The 24,701-nt window shown below is 46.4% G+C and overlaps 1 protein-coding gene across 1 annotated transcript in view; it reads right to left on the reverse strand.

The window, feature by feature from the left end:
- The window catches only part of LOC139234674 (PH and SEC7 domain-containing protein 1-like), a 162,681-nt gene extending 138,370 nt beyond the window's left edge, over positions 1 to 24,311 (reverse strand). Inside the window, exons 1-2 of the mRNA XM_070865353.1 lie at positions 23,370 to 24,311; positions 322 to 433 (exon numbers count right to left, since the gene is read on the reverse strand). Coding sequence (XP_070721454.1) covers positions 322 to 433; positions 23,370 to 24,311 — 1,054 coding nt within the window. The remainder of the gene's footprint in view (positions 1 to 321; positions 434 to 23,369) is intronic.
- Positions 24,312 to 24,701: the final 390 nt, after the last annotated feature.

The following is a 24,701-nucleotide window of genomic DNA, read 5'->3' on the forward strand; positions in this document are numbered from 1 at the left end:
AACGGGCCTAGGGGCACCACCCTGCCAGCCTTCAAGATGTAGTTCAGGACCTGAAATATTAGGTCCTACATTGAAACACCTATGAACTCATCCCTTTTTGGCGTGGAAGCAAGTCATCCTCGATACGAGGAGCCGCCTAGGACGATGATGAATCGAAAGATGAGGAGCTGTTCCTCGAGCTTACGTTGAGCTTCAGTGGAACAGTGTAAGGGGCCGAGGGCAGGGAGATCAGAGTGGGAGTGATCTTACATGACTTCAACGTGGCTGCTTATAGCTAGTGGCCCCTTTCTCACATGCCCCGCCGCAGAGTTTGACGTTTACCTTTATCTCCTGGGATCTGTGGCTCCGATGTTCCGTAAAAGAATTCCCGTCTGGCTTTTGCAATCCGCTGAGCCCGCTCAGAATGCTCCCCGAGCCGTATGCAAGCGTCAGCCTTAAAGATAAAATGATAGAGCTCCGTCTGTTCATCGTTTAGTAAGTCTGGCAAGCTATCTGCGACGAGACAGCTGATTGTAGCTTTTGAACAAGGAGCTTTCTTAAAATTCCACGGGTAGAGTCTGGGGCCTAGTGCTCGCCATGGAAATCCATGCTTTCTCATTAAACCACATTAATGCAAGTATGCTCTAATTTCAGGTTTCTAATTTCTGTCTAGTCCCCGCAGTGGGCTAAAACTACAAACACTAGCCGACAGTGAAATATTTACAAGCCTTAGAAGTGAATTTCAACTTGCCTATATTCCTATTCCATCAACTTTAATTTATGTAGCACCTTTAACGCAGTAAATCAATGTCCCACAGCACTTCACAAGAGCACAATCACACACACAAAAAAACGGACACCAAACAACAACAAAACCTTTCATTTATATAGCGCCTTTAATGTATTAAAATGTCCCAAGGCGCATCACAGCAGTGTTATACTGACAAAATAAATACATTTGAAACCGAGCCACGTAAGGAGAAATTAGGGCAGGTAACCAAAAGCTTGGTCAAAGAGGTAGGTTTTAGGGGCGTCTTAAAGGAGGAGGAGAGAAGTGGAGAGGCGGGGAGGTTTAAAGAGGGAGTTCCAGAGCTTAGGGCCCAGGCAACAGAATGCATAGCCACCGATGGTGCAGCGATTATAATCAGGGATGCTCAAGAGGGCAGAATTTGAGGAGTGCAGACAATTCATGGGGTTGTGAGGCTGAAAGAGATTTCAGAGTGAAGGGTTAGGATTAGGGCCATGGAGAGATTTGTAAACAAGAATGAGAATTTTGAAATCAAGGAGATATTAGGACAGGCAACCAAAAGTTTTGGACAAAGACGTAGGTTTTAAGGAGTGTCTTAAAGGAGAAGGAGAGAGGTGGAGAGGTTTTGGGAGGGAGTTCCAGAGCTTAAGGCCTTGATGGCTGAAAGCAGGGCCGTCAATAGCGGAGCGACTAAAATCAGGGATGCGCAAGAGGCCAGAATTGGTGGAGCGTAGAGAGCTCGGAGGGTTGTGGGGCTGGAGGAGGTTACAGAGATAGGGAGGGGGCAAGGCCATGGAGGGATTGGAACTTCACATGTTATAAATGCTACACAATGCAGAATCTAAAGAAAATCATTTCACCGCACACTACAGCAAAAGTCCTGGTCCTTTCAGTTATTGTCTCTCCTCTCCTAGGGTCCCACATCACTAATCACTTATGGCCACGGTGCAGGTCCCTGGATACCACACTGAGCGGGCTCGGATGACTCATGTAATCCCCGAGATTTTTCCCTCTTGCTCTGTGGGTTAGTGCCTGGCTATCACACAGCACCTCAGCCAACGCACCAAAAACAGCTGTCCAACTTGGTCACCAATTTGTGCGTTCATGCCCTACTTCAGTAATTGAGCCCATAATCGAGGCTGGCACTGCAGTGCAGCGCTGAAGGAGTGCAGCACTGTCGGAAGGGCTTGTTGTTGTACGAGAAATTAGAGTGAAATTATATCCAGCTGTTTCAGGTGGGTGCTAAAGATCCCGTGGCAGTATTTGAAGACATTCGGTGTGCACGCCAACATTCCACCCTCAACAAACACCACCAAAAAAAACAGATGAACTGGTTATTGATCTCATTGTTGTTCCTGGGATTTTACTGTGCTCAAAATGATTGCTACATTTGCCTATATAGGACCATAGGAACAGGAGGAAGCCATTGAGTCCCTCGAGCCTGTTCCGCCATTTAATGAGATCATGGCTGATCTGTGACCTAAGTCCATCACCTGCCTTTGCCCCATATCCCTCAATAACTTTGGTTAACAAAAATCTATCAATCTCAGATTTAAAATTGACAATTAATCTAGCACCAATTTCTGTTTGTGTTGAGTTCCAAACTTCTACCGCCCTTTGTGTGTAGAAGTATTTCCTAATTTCACTCCTGAAAGGTCCGGCTCTAATTAGTAGACTACGCCCTCCTAGTCCTAGAATCTCCAACCAGCGGAAGTAGGTTGTCTCTATTTACCCTATCTGTTCCCCTTAATACCCTGAAAACTTTGATCAGATCACTCCTTAACCTTCTAAATTCCAGGGAAAACACCCTAGTTTATGTAATCTCTCCTCAGAATTTAATTCTTGAAATCCAGGTAACATTATTTATATCATCTATATGGTGTTATTCATTGCATGTGAAGTATTTTGAGATTTTTTTAGAACCGTCCAATAGGACTAAAGCAAGTGGTACATTATCAGCGCCCTCTTGCATTGCACATCAGTACTGACAGATATTCTCACAGTGTTCAAACCAACTGATTAACTTGCATAACCGTTTGAAGAAAGCCAGGTTGATGGAAGTTTTCACAACACAAGCACAATACTGAGCAGTGTTTGCAAACTCGATGAATACTAGGGACGAGTGTTGTGCCATCAAACATGCCAAAAGGCTCTGGCACATGATTGGTTCACACTAAGTTAGGCTGCAGACATCTCGTTGTGCACTTTGTGCAAAGCGGCTAGGTTCGCCTTTTCCGAGAACAATGAAAACATTTCCGTTCTCCCCGGCCAATATTTATGCCTCAACCAACATCACTAAAAACAGATTATCTGGGTCATTATCTCATTGCTGTGTGTGGGAGCTTGCTGTGCGCAGATTGGCTGCCTCGTTTCTCACATTACAACAGTGACGGCACTTCAAAAGAAAAGTACCTCATTGGCTGTAACCTGCTTTGGGACGACTCAGGGTCATGAAAGGCGCTATATAAATGCAAGTGTTTCTTTTCCTTAATTGCCCCTATTGTTTTCCTGGAGCTGAAGTCGTGAAAGGCGCTATAGAAATGCAAGTTCTGTCTTTCTGTCTCTTCCCAATCTAAGCAGGTCCCATGAGACCCCGGGGGCTGGGAACCTCCGGCACTACTGCGCTAACAGTCAGAATGCGCACGAGTGACTGTGAGAGAACAACACAGATCTTGTACAAAGCAGAAATGTGCCCTTTATTGCAAGGGGCAGAGTATAAAAGCAGAGAAGTCCTGCTACAACAGTACAGGGTATTGGTGAGGGCACACCTGGAATACTGCGTACGGTTTTGGTCTCCGTATTTAAGGAGGGATATACTTGCATTGGAGGCAGTTCAGAGAAGGTTCACTAGGTTGATTCCTGAGATGAGGGGGTTGACTTATGAAGATAGGTTGAGTAGGTTGGGCCTATACTTATTGGAGTTCAGAAGAATGAGAGGTGATCTTATCGAAACATATAAGATAATGAGGGGGCTCGTCAAGGTGGAAGCAGAGAGGATAATTCCACTCATAGGGGAAACTAAAACTAGGGGACATAGTCTCAGAATAAGGGGCCACCCATTTAAAACTGAGGTGAGGAGGAATTTCTTCTCTCAGAGAGTTGTAAATCTGTGGAATTCTCTGCCGCAGAGAGCAGTGGAGGCTGGGACATTGAATATATTTAAGGCGGCGATAGACTGATTTTTGAGCGATAAGGGAGTAAAGGGTTATGGGGAGCGGGCAGGGAAGTGGAGCTGAGTCCATGATCAGATCAGCCATGATCTTATTGAATGGCAGAGCAGGCTCGAGGGGCCAAATGACCGACTCCTGTTCATTTCTAATGTTCTTATCTTCGCAGGCTGCGGTGTGTGCGGTGGTGACAGTACTGGTAATGCAGAGATCGGTGTAATGTATGCACCTGTGAATATGCTCACAGGTTTGTAGAGTTGTTGAGTTGTGAGCGGCTTAGCCAGGTCACGTGACGTTCACAAGACTCAATAAAACCCCAGCCAGTTGGGTTTGGGGGATCCACGATGAGGTATGTAGTTGTGAGCCTGGTGGATGAACTGGTAATGTGTAGTATGATTGTTAAACGTTTGCTAATAAACTGACTAGTTCTTAATAGCAATGGATGGCTATGAATTCTTAAGCAAAGAACCCATGAAGCAAATACATTACAATTGGGGGAGGAATTTCCTGGGAGCGTTTCCCACTCTGCTGCTGCAACTTCGGTGGAAGTTTGACGAAAACTCCGTTTGCACAATTAAATGGGGAGTCCGCTGACATCCCTCATCCCCCGCCCCATTCCTTGAATTCACAATCTCCCGTAGCTGATTGCAAAACTGATTTCAACAAAGTTGCTCAAGTGTGCTCTTACATAGTTCTGTATACTGTTCATATGTATTCCATCACAGCCAATGTTCCCCGTAATTTTTTTTTAAGGTGTATGGCCGCTTTAAGGGGCTGAGCGGCCCATGCCCATTGCACATGCATGATTTGTAACATAGGAGAAGTCGGTCCCGAGCTTCACAGCCACGGAGCTTCTAGGGGATTTGCTTCAATTATAACTACATCATCTTGCATTTATATAGCGCCCTTAACATAGTAAAACGTCCCAAGGCGCTTCACAGGAGCAATTATTAAACAAGATTTGACACCGAGCCACATATTAGGCCAGGTGGCCAAAAGCTTGGTCAAAGAGGTAGGTTTTAAGGAGCGTCTTAAAGAAGGGGAGAAAGATACAGAGGCGGAGCCGCTTCGGGAGGGAATTCCAGAGCTTGGGGCCTCAGCTACTGAAGGCGCGGCCGTCAATGGTGGATCGATTAAAATCGAGGATGTGCAAGAAACCAAAATTGGAGGAGTGCAGAGATCTCGGAGGGCTGTGGGGCTGAAGGGAATTACAGAGATAGGGAGGGACGAGGCCACAGAAGTATATAACGCTCCAACATGCCACTTCCAGCTGCCCCTTTCAAGTAGAAAATCCAATGAACAAGGCTCTCCAAGGGAATAATGAAAAGCTCTTGAATCTATTCACGAGACTATTAACAACAGTACATAACACCGGCAATTCATTTGATGTCAGGCACTTTGGGATGTTCTGGGAGACGTGACAAAACTCCTACTGAATGCATTTCTTTCTTCCGTTGATTACTGCAGTCACTTTAGCTTCCCTTGTGATGGTTTTGACAAGCTTTGGTCAAATCCTGCTTGACAGTCACCAAGAGATGAGTGTATGCAGAGAGTCAGAAAGAGACAGAAAAGAAGAAAGACTTACATTTATATAGCGCCTTTCATGGCCTCAGGGCATCCTAAAGTGCTGTGCAGGCAATGAAGCACTTTTTGAAATGTGTAATCACTGTTGTAATGTAGGAAATGCCAATTTGTGCACAGCAAGCTCCTACAAACAGCAATGTGATAATAACCAGAAAATCTGTTTTTTAGTGATGTTGGTTGAGGGATAAATATTGGCCAGGACATCGGGGATAACAACCCTGCTCTTCTTCGAAATAGTGCCGTGGGATGTTTCACGTCCACCTGAGAGAGCAGACGGGGCCTCGGTTTTAATGTCTCATCCGAAAGACGGCACCTCTAACAGTGCCGCACTCCCTCAGCACTGCACGGGGAGTGTCAGCCTAGATTTTGTGCTCAAGTTGCTGGGACACAGGGTGGTAAATGGAGAGAGCTATCTGCGCACAGAGTGGGTAACTTTAACTTTAGTCAATAGTGTAAAAAGGGCACTATGGGATCGGCCACCCATTATATTTCCCTCCCGATCTTCATTTCCAATGAACTCAATAGAAAGGTACATCTGGAGAGGTATCCAATCTCGCTCCATTTACACTTTCCGCAAAAGTTAAAATGAGCCCCCAGAGAAACAAACAGTTGCGTTTATCCATCTAAGACTAGAAAAGCCCATCGGGCCTACACACAAGATCGCCCTCATCCTTTGGGTGCTTTATATCCCCGCTCACAACTGTCCCTTTCCCCCGCATCTCCGCCTGGGAGGGGCAAAAACCTGTAGCCAATTCATGGGTGCATGTCCCACTCCAAAGACGTAGGCACTTAATCTAGCTGGCATTTCATAGTGCAGTACTGAGGGATCACTGCACTGTCGGAGGTGCCGTCTTTTGGACGACACATTAAACAGAGACCTCATCTGCTCTCTCAGGTGGATGTAAAGGATCCCATAGGACTATTTTGAAGAAGAGCAAACATAGAAACATAGAAAATAGATACAGGAGTAGGCCATTCGTCCCTTCGAGTTCTCCAAATCTCCTGGTCAATGTTGATCTCCCAACCAACATCACTAAAATAAATTAACTGGTTTATCTCATTGGCTGCTGTGTTTTCCTACATTGCAACAATGACTACACTTCAAAAGTACTTCATTGACTGAAAAGTGCTTTGGGACGGATAGTGGTTGAAGGAAAGGGTGGGTGGGGAGTCTGGTTTGCCACACGCTCCTTCCGCTGCCTGCGCTTGGTTTCTGTATGCTCTCGGCGATGAGACTCGAGGTGCTCAGCACCCTCCCGGATGCACTTCCTCCACTCAGGGCGGTCTTGGGCCAGGGACTCCCAGGTGTCAGTGGGGATGTTGCACTTTATCAGGGAGGCTTTGAGGGTGTCCTTGTAACGTTTCCTCTGTCTACCTTTGGCTCGTTTGCCGTGAAGGAGCTCTGAGTAGAGCACTTGCTTTGTGAGTCTCATGTCTGGCATGCGAACAATGTGGCAGAAGTACAGAAGGAGGCCATTCGGCCCATCGTGCCTGTGCCGGCTCTTTGAAAGAGTGATCCAATTAGTCCCACTGCTCTGCTCTTTCCCCACAGCCTTGCAATGAGGGAGGCAAGAGCTTCAAGAAACAAATCTTCTCAGGGCAATTGAGCAAAGTTGCTGACAGGCAAAAACAGGGGTGCGTCTCTTCTAACTGGGCTGCACATTCTCAGCAGTTAAAGCTTTCAGTTGCTGATCATTGTGTCGGGACTGTTCCCAGACCAATTATCATCATCCATTGAATGATTGGCCACTATCAATGATGGCTACCAACCACCCAGTGTGCCAACTAGGCATTCTAACAACTTGGTCCTGTGCTGGGCATCGGGCATAGAACAAAAGCAGACCCAGTAACAATCCACAGTGTGATCTAGCGCACTAGTGCTCCCCATCGCGATCGCTTGGATTGGTGAAGACTACCTCTGTTGGCCGCAGATGCACCCTCCCTATCGTTCCATATACCTGGACCAACAAACTGCAGTGCACTGACGAATATTCAGCTCAGTCTTTAACGGTCTCAATATCAAACTAATAAATGAGTTGGGCACATGCCCAGTCAATAGTCACACTTGTCTCTACGGACCCCAATCACCGCTAACAAGCTGGGTGTGTGCCAACCGAATAGTCTGGCCACCTCTGCAGGTCCCCATGTACGTGTGCACTGGGTTTTCAGAGAGTGAAGTCAGGCCAGCCTCTGTGTCTAGTTACCATCGGCTGCCTTTGCCTTCCTGCAAGCCCAGTCGGAAAATGGAGACCCCATCTCCCGCATGCGCCCATAAGACTCACTCGGCCGAATCCAACCGTTTACACGAGCTTGAAGGCAGTGGACGATTCGTTTGGCTGATTTGCAAGTGTAAGCATTAGCTGCTGAAAATGACAGGTGAAAATAAATCTCTTCATTGAAAGAAACGTGGTGAGGCTGCAATTAGAGTACTGTGCACACTTGTGGTCTCCATACTATAAAAAGGGCACAGAAGCAATGGGGAAAGTGGTTAAAAAGATTTATCAGAACAGAGAGATTACAGCTACCAGGAAAAATTGATCAGGTTGTAGCTTTTTTTCTTTAGAAAAGAGAAGACTTGGAAGTGACTTGGAAATGGACAGGATAGATGTGGAGAGAATGTTTCTACTTGTGGGAGAATCCAAAACGAGGTGTAATGTATTTGCTTCATGGGTTCTTTGCTTAAGAATTCATAGCAACACATTGCTATTAAGAACTAGTTGGTTTATTAGCAAAAGGTTTAACAATCGCACGACACATTACCAGTTCATCCACCAGGCTCACAACCACCTGCCTCATCGTGGTTTCCCCCGAACCCAACTGGCTGGGTTTTATTGAGTCTTGTGAACATCACGTGACTTGCTAAGCCACTCCCAACTCAACAGCTCTACAAACCTGTGAGCATCATCACCGGTGCATACATTACACTAGGGACCGTAAATACAAGACAGTCACAAATAAATCCAATTGGGAAATAAGGAGAAACTTCTTTACTCGGAGTGGGTAGAAAGTGGAACTCGCTACCACAGGGAGTGGTTTGAGGCAAATGAAGGCAAATTCAATGATGCATTTGAAAAGGAAACTAGACGAATACACGAGAGAAAAGGGAATATGCTGAAAGGCTGAGATGGGGACGATGGAATGGGAGGAGACTCGTGTGGAGTATAAAAACGCCAGCAGAGACTAGTTTGGCCGAATGGCCCGTTTCTGTGCTGTATATACTATGTAATTCTATGCAACTGGGCTTGGGATGGGGTGGGGGGGTTGCAGGGGGAGATTGACGATGGTGTCGGGAACAGGAACAAACGCTCGGTGCTTCATAAACCAGCTCAGTGCATTTACAAGGCTGTCATGTATGTATATGCTGTTTGTAGCCACCAGATGGTGTTATTGTTGGAGGTCACTGAGCAGCACACACATGGTGCTGCTCTGGTATAAAAGGCCAGCCATTTTGTGAGTCAGGCACTTTGAGCTGTAATAAAGCAGAGCCAAGGGTGTACCTTGTTCAGTTAAACAGTACTCAGTTTATACCTTTATTGCATACATAACAAAGGCTGGCCTAGATGCTGAAGATCAAGAACTGGGGCAGTTAAACTAACACAGTCAGAACAAGGCATCCAGCAAGTTTATTTTTGGTAGCCCTGTTAACTGCATGAGACCATTCAGTTATATAAAAGTGCTGTATAAGCAAACATGTTACAGTATTGCCAGTCCACAGTGGATGTGGGTTAGGTCAGATGCCTTTTACCATCAATATCCAGCCCCAAATCATGAAGGGTTTTGATAGAGTAGATCGGGAGAAACTGTTTCCACTGAAAGGAAAGTTGGTAACCAGAGGACATCAGATTTAGGGTAATTGTCAAAAAACATAGGGAAGATGAGGACGACTTTTTTACGTAGTGAGTTGTTGTGATCTGGAATTCACTGCCTTAAAGGGTGGTGGAAGCAGATTCAATAGTATCATACGGTCTGCAGCGGTTCAAGAAGGTATCCCACCACCACCTTAACAACAACTGCATTTATATAGCGCCTGTAACGTAGTAAAACATCCCAAGGTGCTTCACAGGAGTGTTATAAGACAATTTGACACCGAGTCAGATAAGAAGAAATTACGGCAGGTGATCAAAAGTTCAGTCAAAGAAGTAGGTTTGAAAGAGCGTCTTAAAGGAAGAAGGAGAGGTAGAGAGGTTTCGAGAGGGAGTTCCAGAGCTTGGGGCCCAGGCAACAGAAGGCACGGCCACCAATGACTGAGTGATTATAATCAGAGATGCTCAAGAGGGCAGAAAATGAGGAGCGCAGATATCTCGGGGTGATGGTGGGGGGGGGGGCGGGCGGAGAGGGGTTGTGAGGCTGAAGGAGATTACAGAGAAAGGGAGGGACGAGGCCATGGAGGGATTAGGGATGGGCAATAAATGCTGGCCTTGCCAGTGACGTCCACATCCCATGAACAAATAAAAAAAATCAAAAGTGAATTAGATGTGCACTTAAAAAGAAAAATAATGGCCGGTCTATGGGGAAAGAATGGGAGTAATTGGAGAACTCTTTCAAAGAGCTGGCACAGGCACGATGGGCCAAATGGCCTCCTTTTCTGATATATCATTCCACATATAATTCCTCAAGACTGAGTCTGGTATTCGATCCAACCTGGTACATACAGCTAATGTCAGGGTAAGGTTTACTAATAGTTCCACATGATCGGGAGCAGTGAGACAGACTCAGCTGTTGAAATATTCAGCAGCACTACCTCGCAAGGCTCTGCTCAAACACCAGAGAAAGTTGCCCATGGGTCGAGAAACATAGAAACGTAGAAAATAGGTGCAGGAGTAGGCCATTCGGCCCTTCGAGCCTGCACCTCCATTCAATATGATCATGGCTGATCATTTTTGCAACTTCAGTACCCCATTCCTGCTTTCTCTCCATACCCCTTGATTCCCTTAGTCGTAAGGGCCACATCCAACTCCCTTTTGAATATATCTAACGAACTGGCCTCAACAACCTTCTGTGGTAGAGAATTCCACAGGTTCACAATTCTCTGAGTAAAGAAATTTCTCCTCATCTCGGTCCTAAATGGCTTACCCCTTATCCTTAGACTGTGACCCCTGGTTCTGGACTTCCCCAACATCGGGAACACTCTTCCTGCATCTAACCTGTCCAATCCTGTCAGAATTTTAAATGTTTCCACGAGATTCCCTCTCATTCTTCTAAATTCCAGTGAATATAAGCCTAGTCGATCGAGTCTTTCTTCATACGTCAGTCCTGCCATCCCGGGAATCAGTCTGGTGAACCTTCTCTGCACTCCCTCAATAGCAAGAATGTCCTTCCTCAGATTAGGAGACCAAAACTGTATACAATTATCAAGGTGTGACCTCACCAAGGCCCCGTACAACCACAGTAAAACTCAAATCCTCTCGCAATGAAGGCCAACATGCCATTTGCCTTCTTCACCGCCTGCTGTACTTACATGCCAACTTTCAATGACTGATGTTCCATGACACCCAGGTCTCGTTGCACCTCCCCTTTTCTTAATCTGTCACCATTCAGATAATGTTCTGCCTTCCTGATTTTGCCACCAAAGTGGATAACCTCAAATTTATCTACATTATACTGCATCTGCCATGCATTTGCCCACTCACCTAACCTGTCCAAGTCACTCTGCAGCCTCTTAGCATCCTCCTCACAGCTCACACTGCCACCCAGATTAGTGTAATCTGCAAACTTGGATATATTACATTCAATTCCTTCGTCTAAATCATTAATGTATATTGTAAATAGCTGGGGTCCCAGCACTGAACCTTGCGTTACCCCACTAGTCACTGCCTGCCATTCTGAAAACGACCTGTTTATTCCTACTCTTTGCTTCCTGTCTGCCAACCAGTTCTCTATCCACGTCAATACATTACCCCCAAGATGATGTGCTTTAATTTTGCACACCAATCTCTTGTGTGGGACTTTGTCAAAAGCCTTTTGAAAGTCCAAATACACCACATCCACTGGTTCTCCTTTGTCCACTCTGCTAGTTACAGCCTCAAAAAATTCTAGAAGATTTGTCAAGCATGATTTCCCTTCATAAATCCATGCTGACTTGGACCTATCCTGTCACTGCTTTCCAAATGCACTGCTATTACATCTTCAATAATTGATTTCAACATTTTCCCCACTACCGATGTCAGGCTAACCTGTCTATAATTCCGTGTTTTCTCTCTCCCTCCTTTTTTTTTTAAAAGTGGGGTTACATTAGCTACTCTCCAATCCATATGAACTGATCTATAGAATGTTGGAAAATGACCAGCAATGCATCCACTATTTCTAGGGCCACTTCCTTAAGTACTCTGGGATGCAGACTATCAGGCCCTGGGTATTTATCGGCCTTCAGTCCCATCAATTTCCCTAACACAATTTCCTGACTAATAAGGATTTCCTTCAATTCCTCCTTCTCGCTAGACCCTCGGTCCCCTATTATTTCCAGAAGGTTATTTGTGTCTTCCTGAGTGAAGACAGAACCAAATATTTGTTCACTTGGTCTGCCATTTCTTTGTTCCCCATTATAAATTCACCTGATTCTGACTGCAAGGGACCTACGTTTGTCTTCACTAATCTTTTTCTCGCCATATATCTATAGAAGCTTTTGCAGTCAGTTTTTATGTTCCCTGCAAGCTTACTCTCATACTCTATTTTCCTCTCCTAATTAAACCCTTTGTTCTTCTCTGCTGAATTCTAAATTTCTCCCAGTCTTCAGGTTTGCTGCTTTTTCTGGCCAATTTATATGCCTCTTCCTTGGATTTAACACTATCCCTAATTTCCCTTGTTATCCACGGTTGAGCCACCTTCCCAGTTTTATTTTTACGCCAGACAAGGGTGTACAATTGTTGAAGTTCATCCATGTGTTCTTTAAATGTCTGCCATTGCTTATCCTCACTTTCCCAGCGTGGCACTTTGTGTCACTGATAACACTGCCGCATGAATGCTCATCAGGCGCTCTTGTATTCAGCTCACAAATTAGTCCTCGTGACATTTTGCCAGAATCATCAAAGAAAGACCTGCATTTATATTGCGCCTGTCACAACCATCGGACGTCTCAAAGCGCCTTATAGCCAATGAAGTACTTTTGCAATTGTGGTCGCTGTTGTAATATGGGAAACGTGGCAGCCAATATGCACACAGCAAGCTGCCACAAACAGCAATGTGATAATGACCAGATAATCTGTTTTAGTGATGTTGAGCTGAGAGGACGGACAGGGCCTTGTAAAAATCAGCAGAAAGAGACCATTCGGCCCATCGAGTCTGATCCAGTGGACATTGAAGATCACCTGACATTATTTGAAGACGAGCAGGGAGCTCTCCCAGAGTCCCGACCAACTCTCCTCTTGCAGCCAGCACCATCAACAGAAAATTATAAGAACATAAGAAATAGGAGCAGGAGTAGGCCATACGGCCCCTCGAGCCTGCTCCGCCATTTAATACGATCATGGCTGATCCGATCATAGACTCAGCTCCACTTCCCTGCCCACTCCCCATAACCCCTTATCACTCAAAAAACTGTCTATTTCTGTCTTAAATTTATTCAATGACCCAAATTCCACAGCTCTCTGAGGCAGCAGATTCCACAGATTTACAACCCTCTGAGAGAAGAAATTTCTCCTCATCTCAGTTTTAAATGGGCGGCCCCTTATTCTAAGATCATTCCCTCTAGTTCTAGTCTCCTCCATCAGTGGAAACATCCTCTCTGCATCCACCTTGTCAAGCCCCCTCATAATCTTATACGTTTCGATAAGATCACCTCCCATTCTTCTGAATTCCAATGAGTAGAGGCCTAACCTACTCAACCTTTCCTCATAAGTCAACCCCCTCATCCCCGGAATTAACCTAGTGAACCTTCTCTGAACTACCTCCACAGCAAATATATCCTTTCGTAAATATGGAAACCAAAACTGCACGCAGTACTCCAGGTGTGGCCTCACCAATACCCTGTATAACTGTAGCAAGACTTCCCTGCTTTTATACTCCATCCCCTTTGCAATAAAGGCCAAGATTCCATTGGCCTTCCTGATCACTTGCTGTACCTGCATACTATCCTTTTGTGTTTCATGCACAAGGACCCCCAGGTCCCGCTGTACATCTCATTGCTGTTCTGTGAGGTCTTGCTGTGCACAAAAAAGGCTGCCATGTTTAGCCACTTAACGCTGCATTTCAAAGTTGTTTACATAGAATCATACACTGCAGAAGAAGGCCATTCGGCCCATCGTGCCTGTACCGGCTCTTTGAATGAGTTATCCAATTAGTCCCACTGCCCTGCTCTTCCCCCCCTAGCCCTGCAAATGACCCCTTTTCAAATATATATCCAATTCCACTTGGAGGCATTTCTGAGATGAGACAAGGCATTGAGAAAGGCAATCTTTTTATTATTAACCACTGATATAACATTATATCGTGGAAGTGCATGAACGACTGGTAGAATGAGTGACCCCAGTGGTTAGAAAACAAAGGTTTTTATGCAGTTTGAAACCGGATGCTCATTAGATTTTAAAGCGATGAATCCATGCAGCAATCTGCCCTCTGTTAGAATACAAAGCTCACCTTGACCAGCACAGAATATTCACCAACAACAAACAGAGAATATTGACACGGAACAACTCCACCCATTCCGTGTAACCGTGGATGCGCAAGGCAAGACTGGAAACAAATACAGCACAAACTAGCCCGTCTGATATCGAATTCGAAAATGTTGGTGCGAGCTTGTGCTCATCGAAGACCAGCAGCCCGAAATTGATGGCCTTACCACCACTGCCGCCGACTGCCACCGACATTTCTCCCCAGGGCCCGCCCAGTGCCACTTTCCATTTGGTCTGGAGCAGGCGGGAGGGGAGAGCCGCCGGGAACGTCAGCCGACGACCGAGTGGCGTAAGTGGACTCCTGCCCGCTGCGATGCCAGGTTGGTGCAGGCGGGAGTCGGTGCCAGAACAGGGGTGGGCCGCTGGCTGGAGGCTGGTCTGTCCCCGATGGTGTGTGTGTATGTATGTGTGTGTGTGTGCGTGTGTGTGAAGATCTTAAAATAAAAAGGTTGGTAAACATTTTGAAAATATTTTTTTCACAGCGACTTACCTGATTGGGGTCCCCTGAAGGTCTCCCGACGGTTTTTTTTTTTCCGATGATTTTTCTTCAGGTCTTCGGCCCTCCGTGGGCCCGACTCCATCCTCAGCGGCACTTGGGCGGCAAGCGCCTTTGCCGACGAGATTAGGAGCTCCCACCGGCTGGCACCCGGATTGGCGGCGTAAGTCCCCTCTTTTGTCGCCCGCCGCCCTTTGAAGGACCTTTTTGATGAAAACCCCGCCCAAAGGACCGTCAGGTGGGTGGGCGGGGGCCTTCACCAATTTCAGCCCCCAGGGATATCATGAGAAGGTTTGGGAATGAGAAAACACACTCAATAAGATCCCAGAAACAGCTCTGAGCTGAATGAGCAGATCACTTGTCATTGATAATTCTAGGTGAAGGAGGAGTGTTGACCAGGACGCTGGGAGAACTCCCCACACGTCTTCACACCACTTCCATACTGAGCCCCTCATTGTTGGGCCTGTCCTCATTGGAGTTTGGAAGACTGAGAGGTGATCTTATTGAAACGTATAAGATTCTGAGGGGGCTTGACAGGCTAGATGCAGAGAGGATGTTTCCCCTTGTGGGAACAGGGTTTCGGATCGTGTTTTTAAAAACAAATATACATTTTTGCGTTTTTCCTATACATTTTTCCCCTCGGGGGAAATTTAGAACTAGGGGGCATCGTTTCAGAATAAGGGGTCGCCCATTTGAAACGGAACTGAGGAGGAATTTCTTCTCTGAGGGTTGTAAATCTTTGGAATTCTCTACCACAGAGAGCTATGGTGGCTGGGTGATTGAATATATTTAAGGTGGAGATAGACAGACTTTTGAATGATAAGGGAGTCAAGGGTTATGGGGAGCGGGCAGGGAAATGGAGCTGAGCCCAAGATCAGATCAGTGATGATCTTATTGAATGGCGTAGCAGGCTCGAGGGACCAAATGGCCGACTCCTGCTCCTATTTCTTATGTTCTTATGTTCACCACCATCTATTGATATATCTGGAACTCTCAATCCCCATTCACAACAGGGATTCATACAGCTCTGTTTTCAAGGGACCACAGGAGATAGAGAATTAACTGCTTTTTCTGCTAACCTGTTCCATTTATTTTCCTCCAGGAATCGGCATCAAGAACTTTTTTTAAAAATTCGTTCCTGGGATGTGGGCGTTGCTGGCAAGACCGACATTTATTGCCCATCCCTAATCGCCCCTCGAGAAGGTGGTGGTGAGCCGCCGCCTTGAACCGCTGCAGTCCCGTGTGGTGAAGATGCTCCCACAGTGCTGTTAGGGAGGGAGTTCTAGGATTTTGACTCAGCGACGATGAAGGAACGGCTGATATATTTCAAGTCAGGATGGTGTGTGACTTGGGAGGGGAACGTGGAGGTGGTGGTGTTCCCATGCACCTGCTGCTCTTTCCCTCATCGTAGAACCTTACAGCAAAGAAGGAGGCCTTTCGGCCCACTCCCCTGCTCTTCCCCCATTGCCCTGCTAATCTTTCCTTTTCAAGTATTTATCCAATTCCCTTTTGAAAGTTACTGTTCAATCTGCTTCCTTCACCTTTCAGATCACAACAACCCATTGTGTAAAATAAATCTTCTCATCTCCCCTCTGGTTCTTCTGCCAATAACCTTAACTGACTGGAAGGACAGTAGCACAGTAGCACTACAGCCAGACTGACCCAACTACAAACCTTAAGAACATAAGAAATAGGAGCAGGAGTCGGCCACCTGGCCCCTCAAGCCTGCTCCGCCATTCAATAAGATCATGGCTGATCTGATCATGGAATCAGCTCCACTTCCCTGCCCGCTCCCCATAGCCCTTCACTCCCTTATCGCTCAAAAATCTGTCTATCTCCACCTTAAATATATTCAATGACCCAGCCTCCACAGCTCTCTGGGGCAGAGAATGTCATAGATTTAAAACCCTCAGAGAAGAAATTGCTCCTCATCTCAGTTTTAAATGGGCGGCCCCTTATTCTAAGACTATGTACCTTAGTTTTAGTTTCCCCTATGAGTGGAAATATCCTCTCTGCATCCACCTTGTCGAGTCCCCTCGTTATCTTATATGTCTCAATAAGATCACCTCTCATTCTTCTGAACTCCAATGAGTAGAGGCCCAACCCACTCAACCTTGCATCATCAGTCAACCCCCTCATCTTCAAAATTCTCATCCTTGTTTTCAAATCCCTCCAGCTTGACGTTTCCCACACCAGCCATGGCTTCTCTGAGCAAGGTTCCAGCTCAATGCAGATTTGTATCAAATTACTGGATCGGAAGGAACTAGGCCAATATTACTCCCTCTATGTAGAACTCTTGCAGTTAGCAAAAGAAGCTCAGCTTCGCCCAATCAGCTGAACCTGGATTTGAGCACGGACTCCAGCGATGAAACAGGATCACCCTGCCCGTCCTCATCCAGCAAGTTTTAGAAATAGATAAGAGGCACTGGCTTTGTGGCTGTAATCTAATCTGCGGATTTGCACAATGCTCAGAACTGCGATTTGTTCTCACGGCATACAGTGTCCCTTGATGAGAACACAGTCTTGTAAACATCCCTTCTTATCCAATTTTGCAGCAAGACGTGAACTGACTACTGAATCCACTGTGACCCAAAATTGGGCAGTTATGTACGAGTTAGCAAATACCCAGGCTAAAGAAGATACAAACTATTCAGATTGGTCTGTCTCTTTCAAGTGGAACAGAGGGGAAATTAGCCCTGCCTGCACGTGTTCCATTTCTTTCCATTTCCGTGCCTTCAATGGCCAGTGGCTGGAGAACCATATTCATCTGTCTCTAGACTTGACCATTCCATCGCACTCCTGGCTGGCCTCCCACATTCTACCCTACGTAAAGTAGAGGTGATCCAAAACTCGGCTGCCCATGTCCTAACTCACACCAAGTACCGCTCACCCCTGTGCTCGCTGACCCACATTGGCTCCCGGTTAAGCAACATCTCTATTTCAAAATTCTCATCCTTGTTTTCAAATTCCTCCATGGCCTCGCCCCTCCCTATCTCTGTAATCTCCTCCAGCCCCCCCCCCCCCCCCCCCCCGAGATGTCAGCGCTCCTCTAATTCTGCCCTCTTGAGCATCCCTGATTATAATCGCTCAACCATTGGTGGCCGTGCCTTCTGTTGCCTAGGCCCCAAGCTCTGGAACTCCCTCCCTAACCCTCTCCGCCTCTCTACCTCTCTTTCCTCCTCTAAGACGCTCCTTAAAATCTACCTCTTCGACCAAGCTTTTGATCATCTGCCCTAATTCCTCCTTATGTGGCTCGGTGTCAATTTTTTGTCTTCTAATACTCCTGTGAAGTGCCTTGGGACGTTTTACTACGTTAAAGGCGCTATATAAATACAAGTTGTTGTTGTTGTGGCGACTACACTCTCAGGTGGATGTAAAACATCTTTCAAAGAGGAGCAGGGGAGTTATCCCCAGTGTCCTGGGGCCAATATTTATCCCTCAACCAATAAAACAAAAAAACAGATTACCTGGTCATTATCACATTGCTGTTTGTGGGAGCTTGCTGTGCTCAAATTGGCTGCCACATTTCCCACATTACAACAATGACTACACTCCAAAAGTACTTCATTGGCTGCAAAGCGCTTTGGGGCATCCAGTGGCCATGATAGGTGCTTTTTAAAAATGCAAGTCTTTCTTTATTTGTGCAATATGTTCCTGAACAGCAAGCACACAAAGGGACAGTGCCGTGAGTACATTACATGCCTTATATCCAGGGCCAGATTAACCCAGAGGCTAGTAAGGCTGTAGCCTTAGGCCCACGATTTTAGGCCCTAATTTTTATAACATTAACTCCAAATATTTGTCACAAGGTTGGTTAAGCAATATCATATATAACTGCATAATTATACCTTCAGAGGTGCAAAATATTGCATTGTTATTGCTCAAAGTGTGTATAAAATTCTGTGATGATCTTCAAACTTGTATAAATATCCAAAGAAAATTCCCCCCCCCACCCCCGAGAGTTATGTACGTGTTCATAAGATAAATACATAAATAATATCAGCTTTGATCATTGTGAATGCTTACAAAAGGATGAAGAATTTTCATTTATCTTTTGAAAGTGGAAATGTAGATGTCAAAATCAGATGTCAAAATATTTAGTAGAGTATGTATGTCCTCATAGATACCCCAAGATATCCCTCATAGATACCCCGCGATATCCCTCATAGATACCCCGAGATATCCCTCATAGATACCCAGAGATATCCCTCATAGATACCCCGAGATATCCCTCATAGATACCCCTAGCTATCCCTCATAGATACCCCTAGATATCCCTCATAGATACCCCAAGATATCCCTCATAGATTCCCCTAGCTATCCCTCATAGATACTCAGAGATATCCCTCATAGATTCTCCTAGATATCCCTCATAGATACCCCTAGATATCCCTCATAGATACCCCGAGATATCCCTCATAGATACCCCGAGATATTCCTCATAGATACCCCTAGATATCCAACTAGAAACTACTAGGGGTAAAACAGGAATATTCCAAATTACGTCTAAAAGACTATATTTTAATTATGCAGTTGTTTTTTGGGGGGAGGGCAGCTTCGATAAGCCCTTGTGACCCTGTGCCGCTCTCTTTTTCCTATATTCTTATGTTATTCTGACCTGTGTTCTCAAGTCAAGTAGGTTTTGAGTCAAGATAGTCAACTCAATACTGTTTTCTTTGGGAAAAACTGGTTCACTAAAATACTTTCTAGCCTGGCTTTCTAAATGTAAAATGTTGCAGTTCATATAACTGTGCCATCCCCTCATTTTATCAACTTGTCAGTATTTGTCCTCATAACATCATCAGAATGACAACACATTATTTACTGTTAGGTTATTCATTTATGTGTGCCAAACAAACCATTTTTAATAGTTTTTTTTATATGTCATTATATGTTATCGTTTATAATTGTCTATATGTATGTAAGATTTTCATTCATTCTCATTCATACATGTATAAGCCCTCCCCTCCTATTAGCCTTAGGCCCCTCACAGCCTTATTCCGGCACTGCTTATATCAAACCTATCTGTCGCAAGGGTGGGAGGGGATCAGCTCACTTTACCTGAGGAATTTAAAGCCAGTCTATTCATACAGGGCCTGCCTGATGAAAGATCGGAGACCTTTCAGCACACTCATCCCTCCCACACCAGTCCACCCGCCCCCCCCCCCACCACTGTATGTGCATTCAGCCATGCAGTGACTGATACATGTCTGCCACTTGCTCCAAGATCTCACAGGAGACTCAGCCCAGACAGGTCTCAGCTCAAACAGGACAACTGGAATTTTATGAACTTTGTCAGCCCATCTGTGTTGTACATAAGAAATAGCAGCAGGAATAAGATCGTCTACCTGATCTCCTACCTCAACTTCACTTTCCCGCCCGATCCTCATATCCCAAGGGTTGTGGGGAGCGGGCAGGGAGGTAGAGTTGAGGCCAGGATCAGATCAGCCATGATCTTATTGAATGGCGGAGCAGGCTCGAAGGGCCGCATGGCCGACTCCTGCTCCTATTTCTTATGTTCTTATGTTCTTGCGTGTGCCAACACTTAACAAGCTGAGGTCTGAGGGGTTGGATGAACGAAGAGGATTATGTAGTGTTGCAAAGCATTGCCGAGGGACAAGGAGAGAGCGTGCGCGGACCTGGCAACGTAGCAACATGAGGAACATGAGTGGAGAAAAATGTTTGAATCACATCTCGACCTACACCCGTCAGCCAGTTATGAGACATTTCACACTTAAGCCTGAACATTGGGTTTCTCCAGGACTTCATCAGATCACTAGATAGATACAGATGTGGAAGCCCATTTAGAAAGTCCAAGCACATCCAATGAGGAAAAATACTACAGTCTTTCCCACCATCTGTTTCCAAGCTGGCTCAACACCACCAACACAATTTGCTTTTATTCAGTGCCTTTAAAGATAAGAAAGACAGACTTGCATTTATATAGCACCTTTCACAACCTCAGAAAGGCCCAAAGTGCTTTACAGCCAATGCAGTACTTTTGAAGTGTAGTCACTGTTGTAATGTAGGGAAACACCCCAAGGTGTTTCACAGAGGTGTAGACAGACAAAAATAGACAAAGAAGGAAATATTAGGAGGGGTGATTAAAAACTTGGTCAAAGAAGCAGAGGGCATTAAAGGAGGAGAGGGGGGTGAAGAGACAGAGGGACTTAGTAAGGCCATCATCATCATAGGCAGTCCCTCGAAATCGAGGAAGACTTGCTTCCACTCTAAAAGTGAGTTCTAAGGTGACTAAACAGTCCAATACAGGAATTACAGTCTCTGTCACAGGTGGGACAGACAATGGTTGAGGGAAAGGGTGGGTGGGGTGTCTGGTTTGCCGCACGCTCCTTCCGCTGCCTGAGCTTGATTTTTGCATGCTCTCGGCGACGAGACTCGAGGTGCTCAGTGCCCTCCCGGATGCACTTCCTCCACTTAGGGCAGTCTTTGGCCAGGGACTCCCAGGTGTCAGTGGGGACATTGCATTTTTATCAAGGAGGCTTTGAGGGTGTCCCTGAAACGTTTCCTCTGCCAACCTTGGGCTCACTTGCTGTGTAGGAGTTCCGAGTAGAGCGCTTGCTTTGAGAGTCTCGTGTCAGGCATGCGAACAATGTGGCCCGCAATGAGGCCTTTGCAGAGCTGGGCAACTGAAGGCCAGACTACCAATGGTAAGGGAAGTTAGGGGAGATGCACGAGAGGTTGGAATCAGAGGAACAGAGAACTCTGGGAGGGTTGTAGGCCTGGAGAAGTTAGAGAGATAGGGAAGAGTAAGATCATGAAGGAATTTAAACATGAGGATGAGAATTTTAAATTGGAAGAATTGGGACCAATGTAGATCAGCAAGGATGGGGTGAGGAGTGTGCAGGATCTGGTGCAGTATAGGATATGGGCAGCAGAGTTTTGGTTGAGCTGAAGTATATGGGGAACGGATGGCCACCTCATGAGAGCATTGGAATAGTCCAGCCTGCAGGGGACAAAGGCAGGGAAGAGGGTATCAGTGGCAGTTGGGCGGGAGCGAGCAATATTACAGAGATGGAAGTTGGGGGTCTTTGTACTGGAGAGTAAATGCGGGGCAGGTAGCTCGGCTTGGGGGCAAATTAGAGACTGAGATTGCAACCCGTAGGCATTAGCCTGAGATAGTGGCCAGAGAGGGCTATGCAATCAGTGCCAAGGTTGTGGAGCTCATCCATGCCTTTGTTACCTCTACACTTGACTACTCCAACACACTCCTGTCTGGCCTCCCACATTACACCCTACGTAAACTTGAGGTCATCCAAAACTCGTGTCGTGACTCGCACCAGGTCCTGCTCACCATCACCCCTGTGCTCGCTGACCTACATTGGATTCTGTTTAAAGTACTGCCTCAATTTCAAAATTCTCATTCTTGTTTACAAATCCCTCCATGGCCTCGCCCCTCCCTATCTCTGTAATCCCCTCCAGCCCCACAACCCCCCCCCCCCCCCCCAAAGATGTCTGCGCTCTTCAAATTCTGCCCTCTTGAGCATCCCTGATTATAATCGCTCAACCATCGGTGGCCATGCCTTCTGTTGCCTGGGTCCTAAGCTCTGGAACACCCTGCCTAAACCTCTCCGCCTTGCTAACTCTCTTTCCTCCTTCAAATAGCTCCTTAAAACCTACCTCTTTTTGGTCATCTGCCGTAATTTCTTCTTTGGCTTGGTGTCAAATCTTTCTGTTTTGTCTTAAAACACAGCTGTGAAGCACCTTGGGATGTTTTACTACGTTAAAGGCATTTTATAAATACAAGTTTCTGTTGTTGTGGTGGTGGTGGGGACTGGGGTAAAGGCCCCTCAGTCGTGATATAGCTCTCGGTCAGTACATAGGGTTTTTAGCCTCCATACCCCTCCCAGAAGCCCAATCCACCATTTGCCCAAGTCAGTTGTTTTGCTTATTAAGTTGATGGGAACCCAACCACAATGTAATTTCAGTGTCAGGAGAAGCAAATGATCATGTAAAGGATTAACTTCCAGCCCAGTAGCTCTGATGGTGCAGCACTGTACTCCAAGGCAGAGAGCTTACATTTAAACTCATTTTCATGTTGATTTGACTGTCACAGCTCCGCACCTTCTGATTGGGGCTGCATCACAATGTCAACTGTGGCTCAGTGGGCAGCACCCTCACCTCTGAGTCAGAAGGTTGTGGGTTTAAGTCCCACTCCAGGGACTTGAGCACAAATATCCAGGCTGACACTCCCACTGCAGTACTGAGGGAGCACTGCACTGTCGGAGGTGTCGTCTTTCAGATGAGACACTAAACACGAGGCCCTGACTGCCCTCTCAGGTGGACATAAAAGATCCCATGGCCAATATTTCGAAGAAGAGCAGGGGAGTTATTCCCGGTTATTCTCAATCAACATAAATAAACCAGATTTTCTGGGTCATTATCAAACTGCTGTTTGTGGGAGCTTGCTATGCGCTAACCGTATGCAGTGGGTCCTACATTACAACAGTGACTACACTCCAAAGTACTTCATTGGCTGTAAAGTGTTTTGGGAGGTCCAATGGATGTGAAAGGCGCCATGCAAGTTTTTCTTTCTTAGGGGTGAACGCTGCAGCTCTACGACAACCTATTTTAGCAGCTGACAAGGCAGCACCATTGACAGGAGCCAGACAAGGAAACATGTCCCATTATCCAGCCTTCCCACAATCAACCATCCCAGGCGCACAACCCTGGAGACTCTAATCTTCGCTACTGTTGGACCATTTACTTTGAAGATTATTCGCAATCTGATTCTCCAGACAACATCCTTTGGATGCTTTGGCGGGACGTACCTGTTTGATGCCAGAGCTTTCTCTTCCGATTGGTGGATCCAAGCATCGAATGGGAAGGATGCCATTGCCACTCGATGGTTCACCGAGGACAGGCGCGGTCATCAGATTCGTTCCCAGGTCCGGTCTCCGTGTATGGATTGGCTCGGAAACAATCTCTGGCTGCACTTTGTTCCCAATTCGGGGGCTTTGCCCTCCAGTACGGGAATCTTCAGCCGGGGCCTCAGAACTCTTTGGGCTTCCACTGCTGACCGATGGAACCCAACGTCGGTTGGGAACTGCGCCATTTGTCGGCTCACTGGAGGCCCATGCAGCCACCGTGTCCGCTTGCACTCCAGGTCTCTCCATCTGAACCAGTTTCGGTAGAAATCCCCGAGACAGTTCGCGCCCAATTTGGGGGCTGTTCCGTCCAGCAGAGGAACCTTGACCCGAGGCAGTAAGCTTTGCTCCCGGAGACAGCACTGATACGTTGAAGGGGTTAACAACGGTTTTCACCCGGGCTTTCTCGATGTAGCTGAAGGTAACAACGGAGCTTTTCCCCCTGGTGTTACTGCCCACCTCTCTTATTGTACTCTCCAAGGTGACAGGGCAGAAGGGGTGAGTCTTGGCGCACACCGGGGAGGCTGGGGCAGTGGACCTCCCGGGGCTGGTTGGGGTGATGTCCCGAAAGGGATTGGTCTCCGATCGCGTGCGGATGAGCGAGGCTGTGCCAGGAAAGCCCAGGAAATCCATCCTTGTGTCTGGTGGCAGGCTGCGTCTCTGCGTGTGGGATCGCGGGGAGTGAGTACTGGGCGAGAGTCGGCATGGCGATCGGACCGTGGCATCAGGCGGTGCGGCGCTCAGACTATCGCGGCCCGGTGATCCCAGAGATCTTTTGACGCAACTCCCAGAGGGGCCGGTTCTCAGCTCCATGTAGAAAGTCATGACACTTCTATTCTGTGCCATTTCACACAAAGCCAATCCAGTCACAAGCTAATGGGAAGCAGCAGAAACGAGTGTACTACAATCACCTTCCCACGTTGAGGTACATCGGCTCTCCACCCTAGAAAATTCCAAAAAATTCATTACTGATCATCATCAACACGTTAAACAGCGAGGACCTTGTAATGTATTTGCTTCATGGGTTCTTTGCATAAAAATTCATAGCAACACATTGCTATTAAGAACTAGTTGGTTTATTAACAAAGGTTTAACAATCACACGACACATTACCAGTTCATCCAATAGACTCATAACCGCATACCTCATCGTGGATGACCTAGACCCAACTGACTGGGGTTTTATTGAGTCTTGCGAACATCACATGACTGGCTAAGCCACTCACAACGCAACAGC

This window comes from Pristiophorus japonicus, chromosome 22 (assembly GCF_044704955.1).
Source record: "Pristiophorus japonicus isolate sPriJap1 chromosome 22, sPriJap1.hap1, whole genome shotgun sequence".
Lineage (NCBI taxonomy): Eukaryota > Metazoa > Chordata > Chondrichthyes > Pristiophoridae > Pristiophorus > Pristiophorus japonicus.